General features: G+C 42.4%; 2 protein-coding genes across 3 annotated transcripts; one reads left to right on the forward strand and one right to left on the reverse strand.

Annotated features, from left to right (window-relative positions):
- Positions 1–1,074: 1,074 nt before the first annotated feature.
- On the forward strand, positions 1,075–3,707 carry cxxc5b (CXXC finger protein 5b). Its single transcript, XM_056383723.1, has 2 exons — positions 1,075–1,266; positions 2,107–3,707. Exon 2 carries the CDS (start codon positions 2,291–2,293, stop codon positions 3,182–3,184), a length of 894 nt encoding a protein of 297 aa, XP_056239698.1. The 5' UTR covers positions 1,075–1,266; positions 2,107–2,290; the 3' UTR covers positions 3,185–3,707.
- A 6,300-nt stretch (positions 3,708–10,007) lies between these two features.
- On the reverse strand, positions 10,008–18,526 carry zgc:92242 (uncharacterized protein LOC436899 homolog). 2 transcript variants are annotated; one of them, XM_056383625.1, is made up of 6 exons: positions 18,338–18,526; positions 15,771–16,234; positions 12,408–12,525; positions 11,433–11,544; positions 11,104–11,335; positions 10,008–10,702 (listed from the first exon to the last, which is right to left on the reverse strand). In XM_056383625.1, the coding sequence occupies exons 2-6, from the start codon at positions 15,949–15,951 to the stop codon at positions 10,536–10,538; spliced, it is 810 nt and encodes a 269-aa protein (XP_056239600.1). In that variant the 5' UTR covers positions 15,952–16,234; positions 18,338–18,526; the 3' UTR covers positions 10,008–10,535. The 2 variants fall into 2 exon arrangements, with proteins under 2 accessions (XP_056239600.1, XP_056239599.1); XM_056383624.1 differs by having other exon boundaries at positions 15,771–16,237.
- Between the last annotated feature and the right edge of the window lie 1,720 nt (positions 18,527–20,246).

Genomic DNA, 20,246 nt, shown 5'->3' on the forward strand with positions numbered 1-20,246 from the left:
CAATATTTACGTCGTACGTGCTTTAAAACCAGAGGAGCCTCAGCGTGGAGGCAGCACATGATAAACAGGCTAACATGCTCTGACTGCTAACTGACTGAGCCACTGTGTTTTGCCAAATGGGGAAAATGTTTTTGTTTTTTTCATTCTATAGTTATTTATTATTTTTTCTCCCTTTTATTCTTAAGCGTGGGCAACTTCATAATGTGACACTGAAACCCACCTACTGAGTTTAGCCTCCATTACCTGTGAATGATAGGACCTACAAGTAATGGAGAGGACACAGTGGGGATAAAACTGATCATTCAGAATATAAATAATTAAAATTTTCCTTCAGACACCTTGTCCCCAAGAGTTATGTTTGTGTTTATTTCCCTGTTGTAATCTTTTTTCTGTAACGCTAAACATCGATATAAGCTGTTCAGAGCCCTCTGCTTAAATCTGATACATTCACATCATACAGGGTTGTATTGTAAACATTCACATCTTCTTTTTAATATTGTTGTTAATTAAAAATGACAGATGTTTAATTCTACATCTGCTTTACACAGTCTAGAGCCCACTTTGTCATCACATACACAAATTTATATATGAAAGAACAGGGATACCTGACATAGGTCTCAATCACAATGTATTGATAGGAGGCGTACTATGCATTGCTGTAGCATTAGATTGCTGTAATTGATGATTTCCTCATTAAACTAACAAAAAACACTATAGCATATATTAGCATGTAGTAATTCGTGTATTCGTCAACAGGGGGGTAATCAATGGACCAGTTGAAATTTTGATATTATTTTTATCTAAATAATTTTTTTTAAGAAATAGTTATTAGTTTTTTTGATAAATATGTATGATATCTCCGACATGTATCATGAAGGAGGGGGACTTGGTGTTTCATGGTCATTATTTCCATCTAACGCCCATGTTCATTGACACACTGAGTGTATGGGACGAGTCGGGCAGAGGGATATTTAATGTTGGGTTTAATTGGTTATAATACAGTATTCATAGTGACAGCTGTCGGTGTGTGTCGAGCTCTTCCTGTGCATATTATGGGGTCGCTCTGACCACGGTCTCGGCTGCAGAGTCCACTTCGCATTTTGAGCGACGCCCCCAAATTCCGTGCAGAGTGTTTGCAGACCCTCCGGGACGGAGAGGTGGAGGAGGAATCGGCAGCTCCACCGTCCATATACACTACAATCACCACGCCATTAGTTCATGACTTCATCATATCTTTGACAGGAGAGTTTGGACCGTATTTAGAAGGTAAGGGTAGACGTTTTGCCAACACTTCCGGTAGATTTTCGCTGTTTTTGTTTTGTCGCCTTTTCCTGCGCGCAGCGCCGTGTCGCAGCGACCACTCGGACTGTGGTCAGCTCGCCGTGGCGTCGGTCGAGCACCGTCTTCTTAGGTAACGTTAATTACGGTGAAATGATCGATCGGGCTCCACGATCGACCCATGTTAGTGTTTACACAGTTGTCCTGTAATATCATATATGTCCCGAGTTTAATCAGTGGAATAGTTTTTCTACAAATGTAGACACGGAATATAGCCTGGTCTTTTTTTATCCACAGCAACCGCATCGTTGCGCACCTCGCTCCTCGTCGTCGATACCAGACAAAAGACAGCCTGTTTTTTACGGTCCCCTGTTTAGTCTTTCTCTGTTGAGCTTAAGCTTTGGCTGGCACACATAACAGCAGTCGTCAAAATGTATTTGAAAAGCGCGCTCCACATTTGACCTGCGCATATGCGCATATCTTTGCATATTGTTGTCGCTCTGTTATTGATTGCATTGATATACCGTGAAATTCTTAAAGGGATACTGCCTCCTGTATGCGGAAATCACTGGCAAGGCATGCACTGTGTCTGATAGATGGCTCTGTCCACCTCTTTTCAAGCACTTTGATTTCTAAATCTCTATACATTTATGTTATATTTGTTTAAAACACAGACTCTCTATACTCTGATACTCTGACACTGTGTGTAGTGTCTGTGGCTGAGAAATATCCTCCAGTCTTATCTCCTCTGTTTACTCTCTTTCAGTATTCGTCTCTCCAACATTTCTATTCTTAACCTCCCTCTCTTCATCCCCTATTCATTTCTAGCTCTCCAGGACTCTGAGGCTGCTGCAGAGAATGGGAATAGGGACACAGGCCAAGGCTTGCCATTTTGGCTGAAGTAACAGCAGGACGGTTGTCAACCCCGCATCGGCGTCAATCCCCTTCTCCCTCACCTCTCCTCCCACACACACTCACACAAGGACAGACACCCCCACACACAGCCACTGCTATGTCCACCGCCGTAGACATCGCTGGCCCTTCCTCCCCAGACCAGGCCCACAGCAGCGCTAAAATCCCCAATGAGCCACTCAGACCCAGCCTTAAGCGCTCCAGCCACCCCTACAGCCTCTCCCATTACATCTCCACCCCTTCCCCGGCTGTGGACGTCAAAGGCCTGATCCAGCCCTCCCCAGCCCAGCAGCGGGCCGCCCAGCCTGCACACACTAAGCCCCGCCGGGCCCCCTCCTGGCCCGACATGTGGGAGTCGCCCAGCGGGCTCCACCTGGCCCATGCTGCAGAGCTGCTGATGCGCGCTGGGCTTCTGGCTCTGACACCCGCCACCACAGAGCAGGCCAGCCTGGGTGCACAGAGCAGCCAGCCAGCTAAAAGGGAGGCTGCAGAGGCAAAGGGGGGGAAGGGGGACGGAGAAGGAGGTGCGTCTGGACCTGAGGAGGAGGAAGAGGACTCCTCTGGATGTGGCACTGACTTCCAACCCTTCCTGGGTGCCTGGTTCCCCTTCAGCCCCGCTCTGTTCCCCCTGGCAGGTTTCCAGATGGGGGGAGGCCACTGGAGAAGTGCGGCCATGGGAGCTGAGGGCATCGAGGGGCTGGTGGCCGAGGGCTACTCTCCTGGCTCTCTGGGCGCGGGCAACGGAGGCAGGAGGAAGAGGAAGAGGTGCGGGGAGTGTGTACCTTGTCGGCGTCAGACGAACTGCGAACAGTGCAGCAGCTGCCGCAATCGCAAGAGGGGACACCAGATCTGTAAATACAGGAAGTGCGAGGAGCTGAAGAGGAAGCCAGGAGGCCCGGGGTTTGAGAGCAGAGTGTCTGGGTTTGATCTAAGGGGGTCCGACTTTACTTTGGGTCTGGCACAGGAGCGAAGCAACGGAGCCTTGGACGGATAGTAATGCTTGTGGTGGCAGCATTTGTCAGAGGATCCTGGTTGGATGATTGTTGAGCTGCAGTTTAATAAAAACACACGGGACACAATGTTAACACGCTCGGACTGTGGTTCAAAGATCTTCAGATCTTGTGTTTAGTGAGAAGCTGCAGCTCTGTTTAAGAATGTCCACGCTCGTTCCCATCCTTCCTTTTGACAATCAGTGAAATGGAGAGGAGAGAAAGAAGGATACCAATGTGTGTCAATATTTAGATGATGACAAAAATGCTGTAAATAGCCTGTAAATATCTGGAAAACATTATGTCTTTTTTACATCCCTTTCCAGTTTGGATGTGTTGTGTTTCAACATTTAAAAAAAAAAAAGGAGCCAAATGTTTTGTTTCTAATGGGGAGTTTTGATTCTGTTGTTCTGACGTCACTGCATCAGTAAGAAATGAATGAGTTCAGCTTAGGCTAAATTATTTCATGTGCAACTTGTACTGTATAGCTCTGTTTGCCCTTTTGAAATAAAAGAAATTGGCCATGTGTACTTGTCTACAGGCTGGGTTTATACTACATCTGTGTGTGTGTGTGTGTGTGTGTGTGTGTGTGTGTGTGTGTTCATATTTAATTGGGTGTATGTGTCTGTTTGCAGCCATGTTCCTGCTTGTACGCGCACACGTGTGTTTGTGTGTGAGGTTGTGTGGATTATGAGTCACCTAATGGTGTGGCTGAGAGCCTTATCGCAACCCCACAGACACACACACAAACACACCTACACGCTGCCTTGGCAAGTCCAGTGCATGCACTCGAACACACCTAACCTGACCTGCACACATAATCACAAACACTCTCCTCTATTCACACACTGACGCAATTTCCCTTTTTATTCACAAGTATAGATCATATGCAGACACACACACAAACACACACACACACACACACAACACATTATAAGCCAAATACACAGCCAGCTGGACTGAGGCTATAGGGTGGGTTTTTGCTTGTTGCCGTAACGATGGCTGATGTGATAAGACCTTCTTCCTCGGCGCCACACTCCAGGGGACCGCAGGGAAGACGTAACCATGGCAACGGCCGGCCCGAGGTGTCACGCTATAATTGGGCCACGGCTGCACTTCCTGTGCGCCTTCAGTCAGGGGGATCGCAGAGGGACTGTGTGTGTGTGTGTGTGTGTGTGTGTGTGTATGTGTGTGTGTGCGCATCTGTGGGGGTGGGGGGGTGGGTGGAGAGGTTGTGTATGTGTGCGTGTGTGTGTGTGTGTGTGTGTGTGTGCGTGTTTGTCAGGCAGGGAGAGAGGCAGAGAGAAAGCGCAGCACGCCAGCCAACACAGGACACTGCCAACTCATGGAGAAAAGCAGTGAGCTCCAACATCATGCTATTACAACGCTCCCACTGAATGAGAAACACACAGTCTTTTAGTTGAAGTCCACAGTCTAGTGTTTCTTCATCTCCCAGACAAAGGGGGAATTTGAAATTCTTGGATCTGCAGCTTTTTTTTTCACCGCCCCTCTTTCTCTTCTGTGCCTTTCTAGTGATTTGGAGCTTAATCCCCCCTCCCTGTTCTCGTCACGCATGCACACACACATACACACGCACACACACACACACACCGGAAATCTGTGTCACCCGCTGCCCAGCAGGTCCAGTGACTCCCTGAACGCCTGCAGTCTGGCTCCACTGGCCTGCAAGATGGCAGGAGAGAAAGGGAGGAGGAGGGAGGGAGGGATTGAACGGAGGACAGAGAAGAGGAGGAGGGGGGAGGGTTGAGAGAGAGAGTTGGGGGAGTGGGGGAGGAAGAGGAGGAGGAGGAGGAGTAGGAGGGGGTGGAAAGCGAATCCGGGGTGGGGGGGGTGAAGGGCAGAGAGGGAAAAGGGAGGAAGGGGGGGGTGTAATGGGGGTAAGAGAGAGTGGGTGAAACTGGGAGAGATGAAAAGCAGGCCACAGGGGGAGAGAAAAGAGAAAGAGAGAGATATGCAGGGAGGAGGACGGGGAGATGGACAGCAGGGGATGAAGATAATGTGGGCCAAACAAAGAGGGAAGGAGAGATGAGTGCGAGATCCAGCGAGCGGAGTGACGGAGGTTGACTGAAATGCAGCAAGACAGAGACGCAGGGAGACCGGGGTTAATGACGGATGCATTGTCCAGATAGCCGGTGTGCGCTGTCACAGACCCCTGTGGAGCTTACATATGTTACAGCACCAGCGGCCCTGCCCACTCTGGAGAAAAACTCCTTTCACACACACTGCAGTGGAACAACCTGCCAGCCCAAGGCAACCTGCACTGGAGCTGGGCGGACCCTCACTCACGAGCCAGACCTTTGAAATTTTGGCCACTGCGTCTGCTTGGAGACACTGTGTCTCATTGTGAATTTTTTCTCCTTCCATTGGCGGTATCCCCAGTGTTAGAAAATCTCTAACAGCTTTGCAGAAACAGCATCTTTCTGAGATCACTCCTCATTACGTCTCTGTTATCCATTTGTGTTCACTTTTATAGACATGGAAAACATGCTAGTCCCAAACAGAAACACAATAGTTTCTTACATCCTTGAAAAGCTCAGGCTCATCTGCCCTCAGGTTATATTTTGGTGGCATTGGGGTCGAGGGGGACTCTTGACCTTTGACCCTTAAAGCTGTTAAAGGACTTCTAAAAACAGCTTCATCCACTTCTGGTTTCGGTCTCACGCTACCAATGAACAACAAGCACAAAAACCATTAAATAGCATTAAGATGACACATGTAACTAAGACTGTCTGTCTAATTAAAAATGAGTCATGAATTGCTATCAGCCTGACCACATGCAGCATAGTCATAAAATGAGTCCTGAAGACATTCACACATTTTGATCCTCAGGTGGGTTCACATGGTGTTTTTGGAGGTAATGTGTACACAAAACTCTGTTAATCTTTAGCTCGCTGCTGATCTCAAAAAAGGCACAGTGGTTCCAGGAAGTTAGGCAAAGCACACTGATAAAGTCTGTCTGCCTGCAGTGATATTTCATCATGGCTTCTTTTCAGAGCACCTCATGATGTGGAATTGCTTGTTGCCATCCAGTATTGAGTTGGAGGCCATTTGCACTGCTCACTTTGCAGGATTTCCATCTTTAGATCAGACCAGTACATCATGAATTGAGCTCTAACGTCAGTAACATGAGGTCTCGAACTTAGATTTTCATGACTTTAAATATTCAAATAAATTATGAATGAATAAAGTAAACTATGATCATTGATATGGAATTGCAGCAATGACTAGCCAATTGAGAAATATCATACAATATTCATTTGCCTAACAATCTCAAAAACATAAAAAAACAGCTGTAATGGTTGTATCCAGATTCACAATGAAGGCTACTTAGAAAAGCTGTGATAGCATTTTCACACAATAATATAAATATCATTTTAAATATCCTACAAGAGAGTTTACTGACACTGAGCTTATCCTCTACTCAGATCCCAGAACAGCTACTGATCCTAACTGCTCAGACTGGGATATTATAAGAGACTACAGCCATGCTACTGGCTCTGAGAGGCTGTGTAGCTATAGCAGTGCTTAGAGCTAAATGCTAATGTGAGCATGCTAACATCTTTGCAATGACAAAGGTAGCATGGTGATGCTAAACAGGAATAATGTTTACCATGATCACCATCTTAGTTTTCTGTGTTAACATGCTAATATTAGCTAATTAGCATGGAACATAAAGTACAGCTTTGCAAAATTAATGCTATGTCATTTTTTAAAAGTCAAGTTTAGTTTTCTGGGTGTAATCGTAAAAGTCAGTTTACAAACTGAAAACAGTTGTATGTCCTCCGAGTCTCTGGAGTAGTTTTGTCAACACTGATAATGTCATCAAGACTATACATTTTTTATAGAGGGAACAGAGTTTTTGAATGTGGGTGTTTACCAGGCAGGCAAATGTAGTATTTTTTTGGAGCTGGGACCAAAAAGTCCAAGTCAAATAGCTTATCTCAGCCTTTTTTACACTTACGTCTCCCTCACACACATAAATCCCTTTGAGTTATGTTGAGTTATGTTGGTTGGGGTTAGGGTGAGGTTGGTCATGTTTTTGCTTTAAAAAACCCAGGTTATGTCTGAACAGTGTGACTCTTTTTTTGTACATATTAGACATAAAACATAATATATTTCACTCTCACCTTTTTGTCAGACTGGACTGGGGGAAAACTACATATTTTAAATACAAAATTGACTTTGTAGTTTGTAACCCTGTTATGTTTAGAGGTATGCAGGGGTTTATTATAAATGTTTTATTCATTTGACAGTGAACACTATTAAAAGTTATTGTTTTTAATGTTCAGAGGTTGCACATGATCCACATTTTGTAGCCAAATACGGAAATCCTGACTTGAATCAAATTTCCTTGCTAAACTGCTCAGTTATAACCTGAGGTTTTACACATTAATTAACAAACATTGAGGTTACAAATTAGAAAACCATTGCCCTTTAGTGCCAAATCTAATGAAGCCACTACTGAAGTGTTATTATACAGCAAGCACAAGCTGTTAACTGACTGCCTGATCTCCTGACTCAGTATATCTCTTCACAACGACTTCATTCATAAAATCAGATAAGGTATGGTTTATTGTTCCAAAGGAAACGGTCACACACATATCTAATCCTCCTTGGTAAATTCTTTGATGTTTACTATCATACAGGCTCTTAGTCAACACATGGAGCGCTTCTCATGTCCTAATTTCACCTCCAAGGCTGGACAGGAAATAAACAGGAGCACCAGTAGACGCTAGACACCATCAGACGATAGAAACATTTGAAGTCAATGACATGCACTTTCTTATGGGACAAAGATGAACAGACTCCTACAATGCTTTGCTGAGAAACCCAACACTGTCCTACTATATTTAGCGGAGCTTTTCACACTGTGTGCATGACTGCTCGTGTCAAGTCACATGATTCAAGATATATGGGTGGACAGACACACAAACACGCACACACTCCTCACTCACATACAGCAGCGCATACACAGAGGCCGAGGGTGTGGAGGTGGTGAGGGAATGCGAAGAGGTTTATTGAGTTGACTGTGACGTGTTGCTTCCCGTGACCTGACTCCCATTTGCTCTGTCTCCCCATGCGTCTCGCCCTCTGTCTCAGTCTAAACCACATGCTAATCAGCTTTCTGTGCTGTGTGTTTGATCTCTGATGGGCTGTTTTCTGATGCATCCGACTGAATAGATAATCATTGTGCAAGTGATCACTATCAACAACTTCCCTGTGTTTACCCCTGTCAGCAACCCCACCTAGCCCTACTGAATGCATGCTGTGAACAGACACAACTTTGTTAAATACAAAAACAAAATAAGACCAATCTTTCACTTTCAATAATTTGTTCTTTTTCACACCAACATATGGACATATAAACCCATTAGGTAAATATAAAATACATATACAAATAGAAGGTAAAATACAAAAGTCAAAGTGTCAGCAGGAGAAGAGTTTTAGCAAGGAATTAGTGACCAAGTAAAGGGAACATGTGACCAAATAGTTAGGTAGTAACTACAGCTCAACCACCCCAAACCTTAAAAATGAAGCACTCTCTCATGGTAACACATGTTCTTTGTTTTCTGCAGTTTGTTGCATCTGATGTGACTTTAAACCTACAGTCGAGTCTATAAATATCTTTTCCAGGGACAGATTTTTCATTGTTTTAGATCTGTACTCCAACACACCACTGAAATGAAACAATGACCAATGGGTTAAAGTGCTGACTCAGAGCTGAAGGAGTGTATGAGGGTGTTAAAATCCAAATTGGCGGACCAGAATAGTAACTGGCGCTCGATTTGTACGCAGTCCCTCCAATTTCATGACTATGCAGATCAGTTATAGTAAGTCTTGAGGGCCAGAAAAGTTCATTTCTCTTGCCTATAGCCAAGTCAGTCACCTGACCACGCCCTGTCAGCTGACCTCAGCCTCGATGATCATGTGATTCATTTGCTGAAGATCAGACTGAAGAAGCAAGACTTGAAGATGCCAACAATGGAAGTGTCTGTTAGTGTGTGTGGGCTGTTGACTTCAGAAATGACTGAAATTGACTTCAAAGAATTTGCAACTAAAAATTAAATATGACTTTTGACCAAAAATGTTCAACACAAAGTCCACTTGCTTGGTTTTCAAGTGCTTTCAGCCACACATTCTGGCCTTCTTTAATGATTGGAGTTTGCCTAATTGTCATGTAAATGGTTTGTGTTAACAAGTATTCAGTCCCGTGATCAGGGAAAACATTAAGGTGATATATTTATGTGTCTGTACATAAGAATGTTTTTGTCAAATTTATATTTCTGAGGTCAACAACAAATCTACAAGGTCAAATTAAAATGTATCCTACTTTCTTCAACCATTTTTGTTCCTTTAGGGCTATCATCACGCCTGCAGCTCTGTGAGGCAGGTTTTTGTTCTTGATGCATTGAGCTAAATGCTAATGTAAACATGCTAACAGGCTTACAGTGACAATGCTAACATGTTGATGTTTAGCAGGTATATTTTCTGCCATGTTCACCATCTGTGTTAGCATGCTAACAACTGCTAATTAGCACAACAAGAGTTGCAGTGAGTTGGTGTAAGTCAGTGGTGTTAAAACACTACAATCACAAGGTACATGGACTAAATATAAAACAATTACAACCTTTTAAACAATATAGAAGAAATGATATGATTTTATCAAAGTCATGTCTCAGTTCCCAATAATCCCTGCTTATGACATTTTAGTAATAAAACTTCATTCACACTCATTTCAGAAGTGTTCTTTTCAGCTGTGGCCAATAGTCTGTGTGTGTGTGTGTGGTGTGTGTGTGTGTGGTGTGTGTGTGTGTGTGTGTGTGCGTGTGTGTGTGTGTGTGTGTGTGTGTGTGCGTTGTACGTGTGTGCGTTGTACGTGTGTGTGTGTGTGTGGTACGTGTGTGTGTGTGTGTGTGTGTGTGTGTGTGTGTGTGTGTGTGTGTGTGTGTCTGGACTTCTCGCTCTGCATCTGCCTGTCAATCACAAAAGCTATGTGAGCGTATTTGAACTCAGTAACATCAAAGCTGCTTCATTTTATCATTCAGGTTGACTTTGGTTTAAAAGCTTTTCAAGTCTTTCTCTCACTCCACCCCCAGACGTTTCTCCGTCTGTGGGTTGGTCCTTCAATTGATGCCTAACAAAGTGTATCTCAGTTCACTGCTCAGGTTCAAGTAAGGACCTTCTTCTTCTTCACATGTATGTGGCCGCAGCCTGGTCCAACAGTGTGTAACTGAGCCATTACTTCTGCACAGGTGTCCTTACACTCAGTACGACATGGCTCTGCCGTTTTCGGGTCAAGTGTTATCTTGCATCAAGGTGGATGCACCTGGAGTCCTAATGGCTCAAGGCTGTGCTTCTTTTCTGCAGGTGAGCAGGTTTGGCAGGTAGAGGAGGTTTGGTGTAGGCAGGTGTTGTTCTGTGAGGATCATCTGTGAATGCCTTCCTGAGCTGCGCCACACGACCTCTGTATTCTGACTTTTTCTCCTCACAGCACATGATCTCTGAGAGGGAAAGAGAGGAAGAAAGTGAAGATCTCTTTAGTGGACGGACTCCTTTTTAAGCTTGCAATGTATTTTCCAGATAATCCAATGGTTTTTCTAAACCCTCAACTCATACAAGACATTTCATCTTTCAGTTTATCATAAAAAGTCAAGCTATGGAGATCCATAGTTTTTAATAGAACATAACTGTAAGCAGTTTTTTTACCTTAAGTTTACGTTATCTTTTCTTTGAAAAATGTTTTGTTTCTATTAGAGTCTTTTACTTGTAATAGCGTATATTTACAATGCGGTAGTATTTCTATCTTCAGATATATATCACTACATGATTATCATACATTTTAACACAAAAACAGAAAAGTCAGGTTTCTCTCCACCTCGTCTTTCCTCTCTTGTTTTCTCACCTCTGTCTTGTGGGTCGCTTCTCTGTGTGTCTGACAGTGCGGCTTTGAGCGGCAGCTGGTTGCCATGGCGACTAAGATGGGGCCTGTAGAGAGGAGCCCAGTCGCTGGGATTGTCTGAGCTGCTGCCTGATTCACTGTCGCTGTCCTCCGCGGGGTCCTTCAGGTCGTCATCGGCGCTGCAGGAGTCCATGTCCTCCTCAGACGACTGGTCATTTGGTGAAGCTGGGTAATCCTGAATGTAAGTGGGATGTAATTTGATGGTAAGACTCTAATACTCGGACCATTTTACCTTATAAACTTCAAACCCACATATAAACACATTAACTCACGCTAACATCTGTGAGGGGCAGCTGGATTTTTTCTTTAAAGCCATGCTCCTGGGCCTCTCTTCCTGGCAGCAAGTCCACTGTCTGGATGCCATTCATATTATCGCTGTGGAGTCTGGAAGACAAAGACGTCCATTTTTACTCCCAAAGACAGACGTCCCAACCTTTGAATTAATCCTCCAGTTAGTCATTTGGGAAATAATTTCTATAATCAAATTGGGACGAAGAGACGGCGCGCTGACTGAAACTCTTTAGTTCCCTGTTTATCTTATCAAAGCCAACTGGAGTTATGTAATCTGTTGAACAGACTGAGGGCTTCATTAAGGTTAGCAGAAACCTATGTGATGTTCAAATGTGTTGGTTCAGACATATTACTGATGAACAGACCTGACCAAACCGAATGGATGTCAGTCCAACATTTAATAAATATGCTCTTATAAAAAATCCTTGTAAGTCATGTTCAAAATAAAGCAATAAACACCTGATAGACTAACATTATTCACTGTTTGAAAGACACAGGTTTATAACTATTTGATTTAGTTTGGTTCGGGTAGCGTGGAGTGTTCTGGACCAAATTTATTTTAGAATAAATGATCTTACAAATTAAACCACTTGAATGACCTATTTCATTTATAAAAGAATAAAAAGAAACGGTGGAACGTGAGGAACTTTACTGCCATTGTCTAATGTTTAATACACTTAAAAACGTAGGTTTTTTTTCAAATCGGTCTTTATCTTGTTACTATTTTTTCTTTACATAAAATAGTTAAAACATCAACTACAAATTCTGCTCTTCAATCTGCTGCCTCACAACAAAGGGACTGCTTTGACTTCTACAGTAAGAAAAAGAGTCTACTTTCATACTACAGTTATATATAATAATAACCTGTAAAATAGTAAAGTCAAGGCCAAAAAACCTAAATCAGCCATTAACACCATGTGAAATTTTGAAATATATCCTTATATGTTTGTGTTTACCTGTTGTTAATGAGGCTCTGGAGGAGTTTGGAGGACTTGAATTCGTCCACCTCTCCGATTACACTGACGCTCACGTCTCCGTCGCGACCGAGCAGCCACTTCACATGTTTACTGGAAGCTGGAGAGGGAAAAAAGAAAAAACAAAATGGGTAAGATTACAGGAGATATATTTTCATCCCAGGCTCGAAGTGAGATTCTGATGGCAGAGGCTGTCAAATAAATTGTCCTTCTGACTTCTATCCAGAAGGTGGCGCTGTCCTATAAGTATAGGGCTTGGGAAAGCTCACACAATGGCAGCAGACCTCGTCCTCTATTACTGTTAAACTCTTTATCATTTGCCCTCATTCTCTCCTACTCTTTGTCTCCAGTTCTGTGTCATTTCTCTGTCTTTTCTCTGTTTTCATTTAAATAAATTGTGTCACTGCATAATTCAAGACATCAATCATGGCAGAATATTGATAAAGCGTCTTCTAATCATTTAGAATCACTGCAGAAGGGGAAAGGCAGTGAAGAACAAACAACCTCCTTCCTGGCCAGGCAGGGCAACATGAAACTAACCTGGGTCAGCTTAACAGAAACTCTCTTTGAAGTCTGAACTGGACACAGCCCACATGTTGTTGTGCCAATGTTTAGCTTACATACACTGTGTATCAGTTCAATTGAGGAGCGGCATTTTTATTTTCCCTTATATCTATTATACCACCATGAATTGACACTTTCTAATTTATATTTACTTAATTAATCTGAATTTATAATTAATCAGGTATTAATACATTCTGTAATTATGTTATGCAATGTATCTCTTTTGTTATCTGATCTTCAATATAATCGTCAATCATTATATAAACAAATGAATTCCAAACGAAACATACGTTTGTTCCATTACATTTACATCAAGGAAAAAAACTGAGTTTTTATCTCATCATGACACAAAGGGCAAAAATAGACACTGCTCCCCAATGAGTGACAAAGGCTGTATTGTTTTCCATGACAGTGCAGTACCTGATAAACGTGAAACACCTGCCATGACATCATTGAAAGGGGCGTGGCTTTACAATTCTAATATTCAAGTGTCTTATACAGCCATGCAGCGGTGTGATTCAGAGTAGATTCACCATTTGAAGGCTGAATGAACAGATACTGTAACAATCAGCTCCTCACAGATTTCACACAAAGCAGCTCTGTCCTGTTCATATTCTGGAGAATGACTTGTGTTTGCGAAGTGTCACACAGCACATAAGAGAACATTGTGCGGACGTCTCGATCTGATGTCAGTCATCTGACCAAAGACCATTTCTGATATAAGTCATCGTCTGTCTTTGCAACACACCTTTATGTTTCCAGTCACCTCACTGAGTTATACCTGTGATAACAAGACACACAGGCGGTTTCTAGACTGCGGCGTCTTTCTTTATCACTACCACACCTACAAATTAACCACATACTGGAAATCTGTAGTACCAGGACTGCTTCAAGTGTGTGTTAGTGTGATTTATAGGCCTGTCTGCACATGTCTGACGTTCCCGACAACAGCACGGTGAACAAAGAATGAAAGACGCCTAACTGGACTGTATGTTGTGTAACACAAACACACAGGCAACACACACTCAGTCACCTCTCAGGTGACATAGCAGAGATTGGGTAAACAAAGATGGTAATTTAATATGTGGTTTAAAGCGTGGCAACGCCTGTAGAATGATTCAACAAGCAGTGATAGAAGCTGTTTGTCTCACACACACACACACGCACACATACACAGACATAGATACAGACACACACACAGACACAGATACAGACACACACACAGACACAGATACAGACACACACTCTCTCATTGTGCAGGGGGACTGGTGGAGTTGATCGGGTCTCAGTAAGTCAGATAAACACCGTAAATGGAGGCCGGGTGGATGAAATGAGTAAGACAGAAAGGTGGAGCAGAGGGAGACATGGGCCACTGACAGAGCAGTGAAGAGTCTGGACCATATTTGTTTGGGTGTAATCGAAACACATTAATGAGACTGGTAACCTGAGAGGGTGTTACTACACAGCTTCTGTGTCTCTGTACTCATGTGCACTCAGAGATTCTAAGCTTTCTGATCAACATTAATTAGTTATAGACAGGCTTGCCAACGACATACTGATTAAGTTAAAGAAATACAGTAGTAGTAACAGTGATTAATTATAGTTACAAAAAACTGTAATTAGTCTCCATATAGACTTTTTTAGTCTGTGTGTGGTAATTGTATGAGGACTAAACAGAGCTGTAGTTAGGATTTTACAAATACTGAGGCCTTAAATTAACCAAAAACAATCTCAATGTAGTTTTACATCTCCTCTCTCAGGCTTCTCTCTGGAGCTCGAGTAACAACAGGTCAGTCAGCCAATCAGAAGAAACGAGGCTCTGAGCCTCTCTTCTGATTGGCTGACTGTTTCTGAGTGATCCAATAAAGATATAAGAGATTTCAGGTAAACACTCAGAGAAACCAAATCCTGCAAAGTTGGTTGATGGGTCCAGGTGGGCGGGGCTTGCGGCATGGCTGAGAGCGGTGACCGCTTTGTTGTAAACAAAGTTACAGAAGTCCTGACGGCTGGTTTTAAGGCTCAGTTTCTGAATACAGGCTGTGTGCATTTCTCTGTGGACTGAGGCTTTGACACTTTGATAGTATTAATACAGAACCTAGACCTGATTTATGATCTAAAAAGACATGCAAATCTACCTTTATACAATATGGGACCTTTAAAATCCCTCCAGTGCCACCCATACCTGACAAAATGTTACTAGCCACCAAAACGTCTTCAAAACTTTGATTAAAATGTAATAAATTCTTTAATTATATTCATTCATTTTACTGCTCAACTATATTATCACCCTTAATGCTGTTTTAAGGCCTCCACACTAATTCTTTAGAACCAGGATTCAAAACCCATCACATGTAGCTAATATCTGTGTAACTGTGGAATATAAACTCAAAGCAAAACATGTGGAGACACAGTACTGAGGACTGATGATCTCTGTGTTTCAACAGGTCTAAATATATTTAAAGTCAAACTGATATTAAAGCTTAGTTTAACATTTAAAAAAGATTCTTATTTGAGTGCACAGATCGTTGTAAACACACTGCAGTCTGTAGTTTTGTCAGTGCAGAATTGCCAAATTAGTTGTGACACCCTGGTGTTGGACAGTACAGAAATTAGAGAAGCTAGTAGCTTCCCAGAAATCTTGTTCATTCCTGCTACAAAAATATGTTCCTATGTCAGTCAGTGGTTTACTTTTTGCTTCACTGGAAATCCTGAATATAGAAATATTTATTCAACGTAGCAGTGCGTCTTGCCAGTATAATCAGTTCAAAAACACCACTCTACCTTTCTTTGGCCTGGTGTTGTTGTTGACTCCTCCTTCCCTCTGCTCCCTCTCCTCTCGCTCTCTCCAGCGGCGTACCTGCTCCTCTCTCATCTTCAGGAACAGGATCCTCTTCTGTTCCTCACTGAGGGCCTCCAGCACCTCCGGTTCCACCCACATGTCTTCAAGGATCTTAGCCAGCATCCTGCCTCTGTTCCCTAGTGGCCGGAGACGTCTGTTAGCCCCTCTGTCTCTCTGTCCTGTGGGTCGTGTTTCAGCGGTGGGGAATGATCGCTCCCTTTTTTTCTTGCTCTACTCAGAGTCAGGTTCCCTGTTCTGTGAACGATGTGGGATCAGGTACAGTCCAACTGCTGGAGGTCACTGAAGTGTCCTTTGTCAAGTGCAATCCCTCTGTGCAGCAGGAGTGTGTCAGGCTCTCTGGAGGTGAAGGTGCAGTGTTTCCAGATCAACTGGGCTCTGAAAGTTGCTGCTGTGGTTTTGAGAGAGAGAGAGAGAGAGAGAGAGAGAGAGAGAGAGAGAGAGAGAGAGAGAGATTATATCTACTGTATTGTTTTGTTCTCCTCCATTCAATCCTGTTCTGGCTGGAAGAACACAATAGACCCTAAGCAAATAAGCCAAAATGCCAACTGTAATGTGTGTGTGTATGCATGCAGTGTTTACTCTGCATACAGTAGGCAGCGAGAATGCTGCTGTGCTTTCAAACACTGAAAGGCAAACAGGGACAGGTTCAGAATGTCAGCACACACACACACACACACACACACACACACACACACACACACACACATACACACACAGGGTGGGGTGTTAATGACTGCATGCTATCTGGGTGCAACAGACACAGACAGAGCAAAAGAACGCTGTACTTGGCTTGACAGTAGCTTTCTCTCTCTCTCTCTCACTCTCTCTCTCTCTCTCTCTCTCTCTCTCTCACACACACACAAATAAAACGCCAACTCCGACTGTTTTTAGCACCTTATCAACACACGTGAGGCTGATAGCGATCCCACTTACACAGAAACTCAGTCAGGAAGTCATCAAGACCAAATCCCAGAAAACAACCTTCACCTTAAACTGTGTGTAAACATGCTCCATAAAAGCAGCCTCCGCCCTCTACACACTTATTAGGCAAAGATTTGAAACAGTGAGCTGCTGAGCGAGAGCCAATAGGGTTTGTGTCAGTGATAACAGTTCACCAACCTCTACCTGAGGGTGGTCTGGTATTACAGTAAAGCAGCACACAGAGGAGAAATATCAGCTTGTAAGTTAGTGTTTCAGGTGTGGCCATGTTCACCACAGTCAAACCCTAGAATTATATTAAACCTTGATGAAAAATATTAAATACAATACAAAACTGAAAAACTGAAGAATAGGAATAGCTTGACCTTCTGGGAAATAAGTTTATTTCTTTCAGAGGGTTAGAGGAGTGGAATGATATCGCTCTTATGTCTGTCCAGTTAACATGAAGCTGGAGCTAGCAGCCAGCTATCTGAGGGAGTGTCCTTCTTTAAATACATATTATAAGGATACTTACAATGAAATATGCTGTAGTATTAAAAACACAGCAGCTCATAAATCTATGAAACATTAACAAGATAAAACTACAGCCAGCAGCTTCTCAGTTCACTCTCCTTCTGAGAGTAAAACCAGCCAAAAACTAAACCCCCTGTTGACTCGATTCATTTCATTTTTAGATATATGTAGAGCTTGGTTTTGTTATTAGTCTTAAAACCAGCTTCCATTCAATCATCAACTGAGCAGTACTTCTTAAAATCTCTTTCACTACCCAGTGAGGTTTCTGTGACCATTATTCCTGTCCATGTGAGTGTCTACTGTCTAAAGATAAAAGTGGAAGTGTTTTTATTCATTCTTTCATTATGCAGGAGCTGTAAAGCCCTGTGAGAGTCTGTGACTGAAAGGAATGAAAGTAAACAGGACCTGACAAGAAGATTTGCTAGTAAACAACTTACTCTGTGGCAAACTGCTCAGGCTTTCTATACAAGAACCGTCTCAGTCCTACATCACAGCTCCTGTAATTAACTGTACACATTTGAACTTGGGCACAGCAGCACAAAAGAAATATTCAAATCAAGAGACAAACACGGCAAACTTATCACAGTCAATAACAAACCACACAGAAAATCAACATCACACAAGGGCAAAATTAACATATAGCGGATCCCACCGTTCTGTAATTCACACACACACACACACACACACACACACACACACACACACACACACACACACACACACACACACACACACATATATATAAAGACAAAGTATGCAGCTCTGGCTCTGCGCCAACATGCAAATAAGTCTGGGATTTGCCTCTGCCTCTGCTCACATGCAGAGAAGAGACAGAAAGGGAACGAGTGGAGGGAAAGGTCTGTGCACGGCATACTGAGAGAAAAGTTTGAAAAGTCTCTCAGTCTGAGAAAACAGTGGTCACTTCACAGCGACAGAGGAGAGTGTGAGAGATAAATGAACTTAGACAGGCTGCAGAATGGCAATTGCAACAAAAGACAGACAGGGGAAGAAAGAAGGGGAGAGAAAGTGGACTTACTCAGTGGTTGCCAGCCGGTAGCATCTCCCTGCACTGGTCTGGAGTTTCAGTCAGCGCTTGTGTGAGTGTGGTATGATGAGTGTGTGACGTGAGAGACTGTGAGTGTGTGCCTTTGTGTGTGAGTGTTTGTGTGGGATCAGGCGTCAGCAGCAGTGGTATGCAGGCTCAGCTCTGCTCTTGTCGCATTTGTACTGAATGGGAGTGGGACGGACTGACATCACTGCATTTATTTTTCCTCTCCTCCTTCCTCCTTTCCTTTACCCCTCCTCTCTCCCTCTCCTCTCCTCTCCTGTCTACATTCCTACGAAGCTACAAAGAAATACAATTACAGCAGTTGGTGAAATACCAAACGGGTAAATTTCCCCCATTTCTATAAATAACTTCATAGCTTAATCTTTTGAATCTGCTCCCCTGTGACATTTAGCTGCATTCAAGGACACAAGGAATTTAATTTCCCCTGACAGGCTGTGTAACCTTTCCATATAGCAGCATGGGAAATGGGAGTGATTCTCAGACATTTACTGTTTTAATTTTTATCTGACTGACAGTCTCTGTATAGCTGTGGTTTCCCCCCTTCTTTCTTTTTCTTCCTCAAGGAAGTCCTGTTGGCTTTGTAGGACTGAGTAGCACCTCTCAAGGTCTCTTAATTAATCACAACACCACATGTGCAGGATGTAATCTGGATATTTATTTCACTGGACTTTTCCGTCAACAGGTTGTTGACACACTTACATGCCATTGTTTTGTGTTCGCTCCGCCTCATGGTGCCAGGTCAGATGAGTCCAGTCACATGGTACAAATGTCAGGCATATACCTCAGGGTAATTATGGCTAATACTATCACACGCGTGTATTCAGTTCAAATGAAGATGACTAACCTGCCTCCTGATTTTAATGACCTGTCAAGGCTGTGTGGGTGTGACCCACAGTTTACAGTAAATACAATCTTGCTGTAAATATTAGTTGCTCTTCTGTTTTATTTATAGTCAGTTGATATTTGCAGTAAATGTGTTTATATGATGGTCAATGACAAAACATAATGCAAGAGTAGCACAAGTAGAAAAGTATTTAACAGGTCGGTAATTTATGAGCAATTTAATGATGGTGAACCTTGTAATTTGGTTCCAGTTACCAGAAAGAGAAAACACCATTTTATATCTAAATTATTTTTTAATTCATTAATAATTTATTATCAAAACACTGTTTTCCATATTTGCCGAATTGTATGTTTGCCTGTAGATGAATTCAACATTTTTGTATGTTCAGCTGACCTTCTGTGCACTGAAACCAAAAAACTCTTGCTTAGGCTATTTCCCTGTAATTAGCACCAAGTTACACATTTTTTTTATGGAAACTTATTATTAAGAAATTATGGACTAGTAAAATAGAGCATTTCCAAGTTAAGTCAGCAGATTTACTTAGTTATGTCGGGGCAGAGCCATGATCTGAAGTTAGTAATGTTAGCTAACATGAACCAACAGCAAGGCTAACAGACCAAGTAAAGCTATTGCAGAAAAAAAGCATTCAATTGAGCTTAGAATTTATGGATCAAAAAATAAAACTTTGAATAATTCAAAAGTGAAAATGTATTAGCTAGTTATTTCATAAATTATATGATTTCCTTTTAATCATCATTTTTATTGTAAAGTTAACGGAATACTCTAGGAAATACTTTTATTTGCAATTTTAGCATTTTTAATTAACACATTTGTATAATTAAAAATCATGTTTATAAAATATTTTCATTTACATTTTGCAATGCGTAAAAGGGAGTATGAATTAATGAATTAATTATTTAATTACTTGAGTAATTTGTTGTCTGAAGATAAAATGAACTTTATTAATCCCACGGGGTGAAATTTGCATGAATGCAAAAAGGGTTTTTTTTTTCAAAGAAAATTGAGAAAAGT

Source organism: Seriola aureovittata, chromosome 8 (assembly GCF_021018895.1).
Source record: "Seriola aureovittata isolate HTS-2021-v1 ecotype China chromosome 8, ASM2101889v1, whole genome shotgun sequence".
Lineage (NCBI taxonomy): Eukaryota > Metazoa > Chordata > Actinopteri > Carangiformes > Carangidae > Seriola > Seriola aureovittata.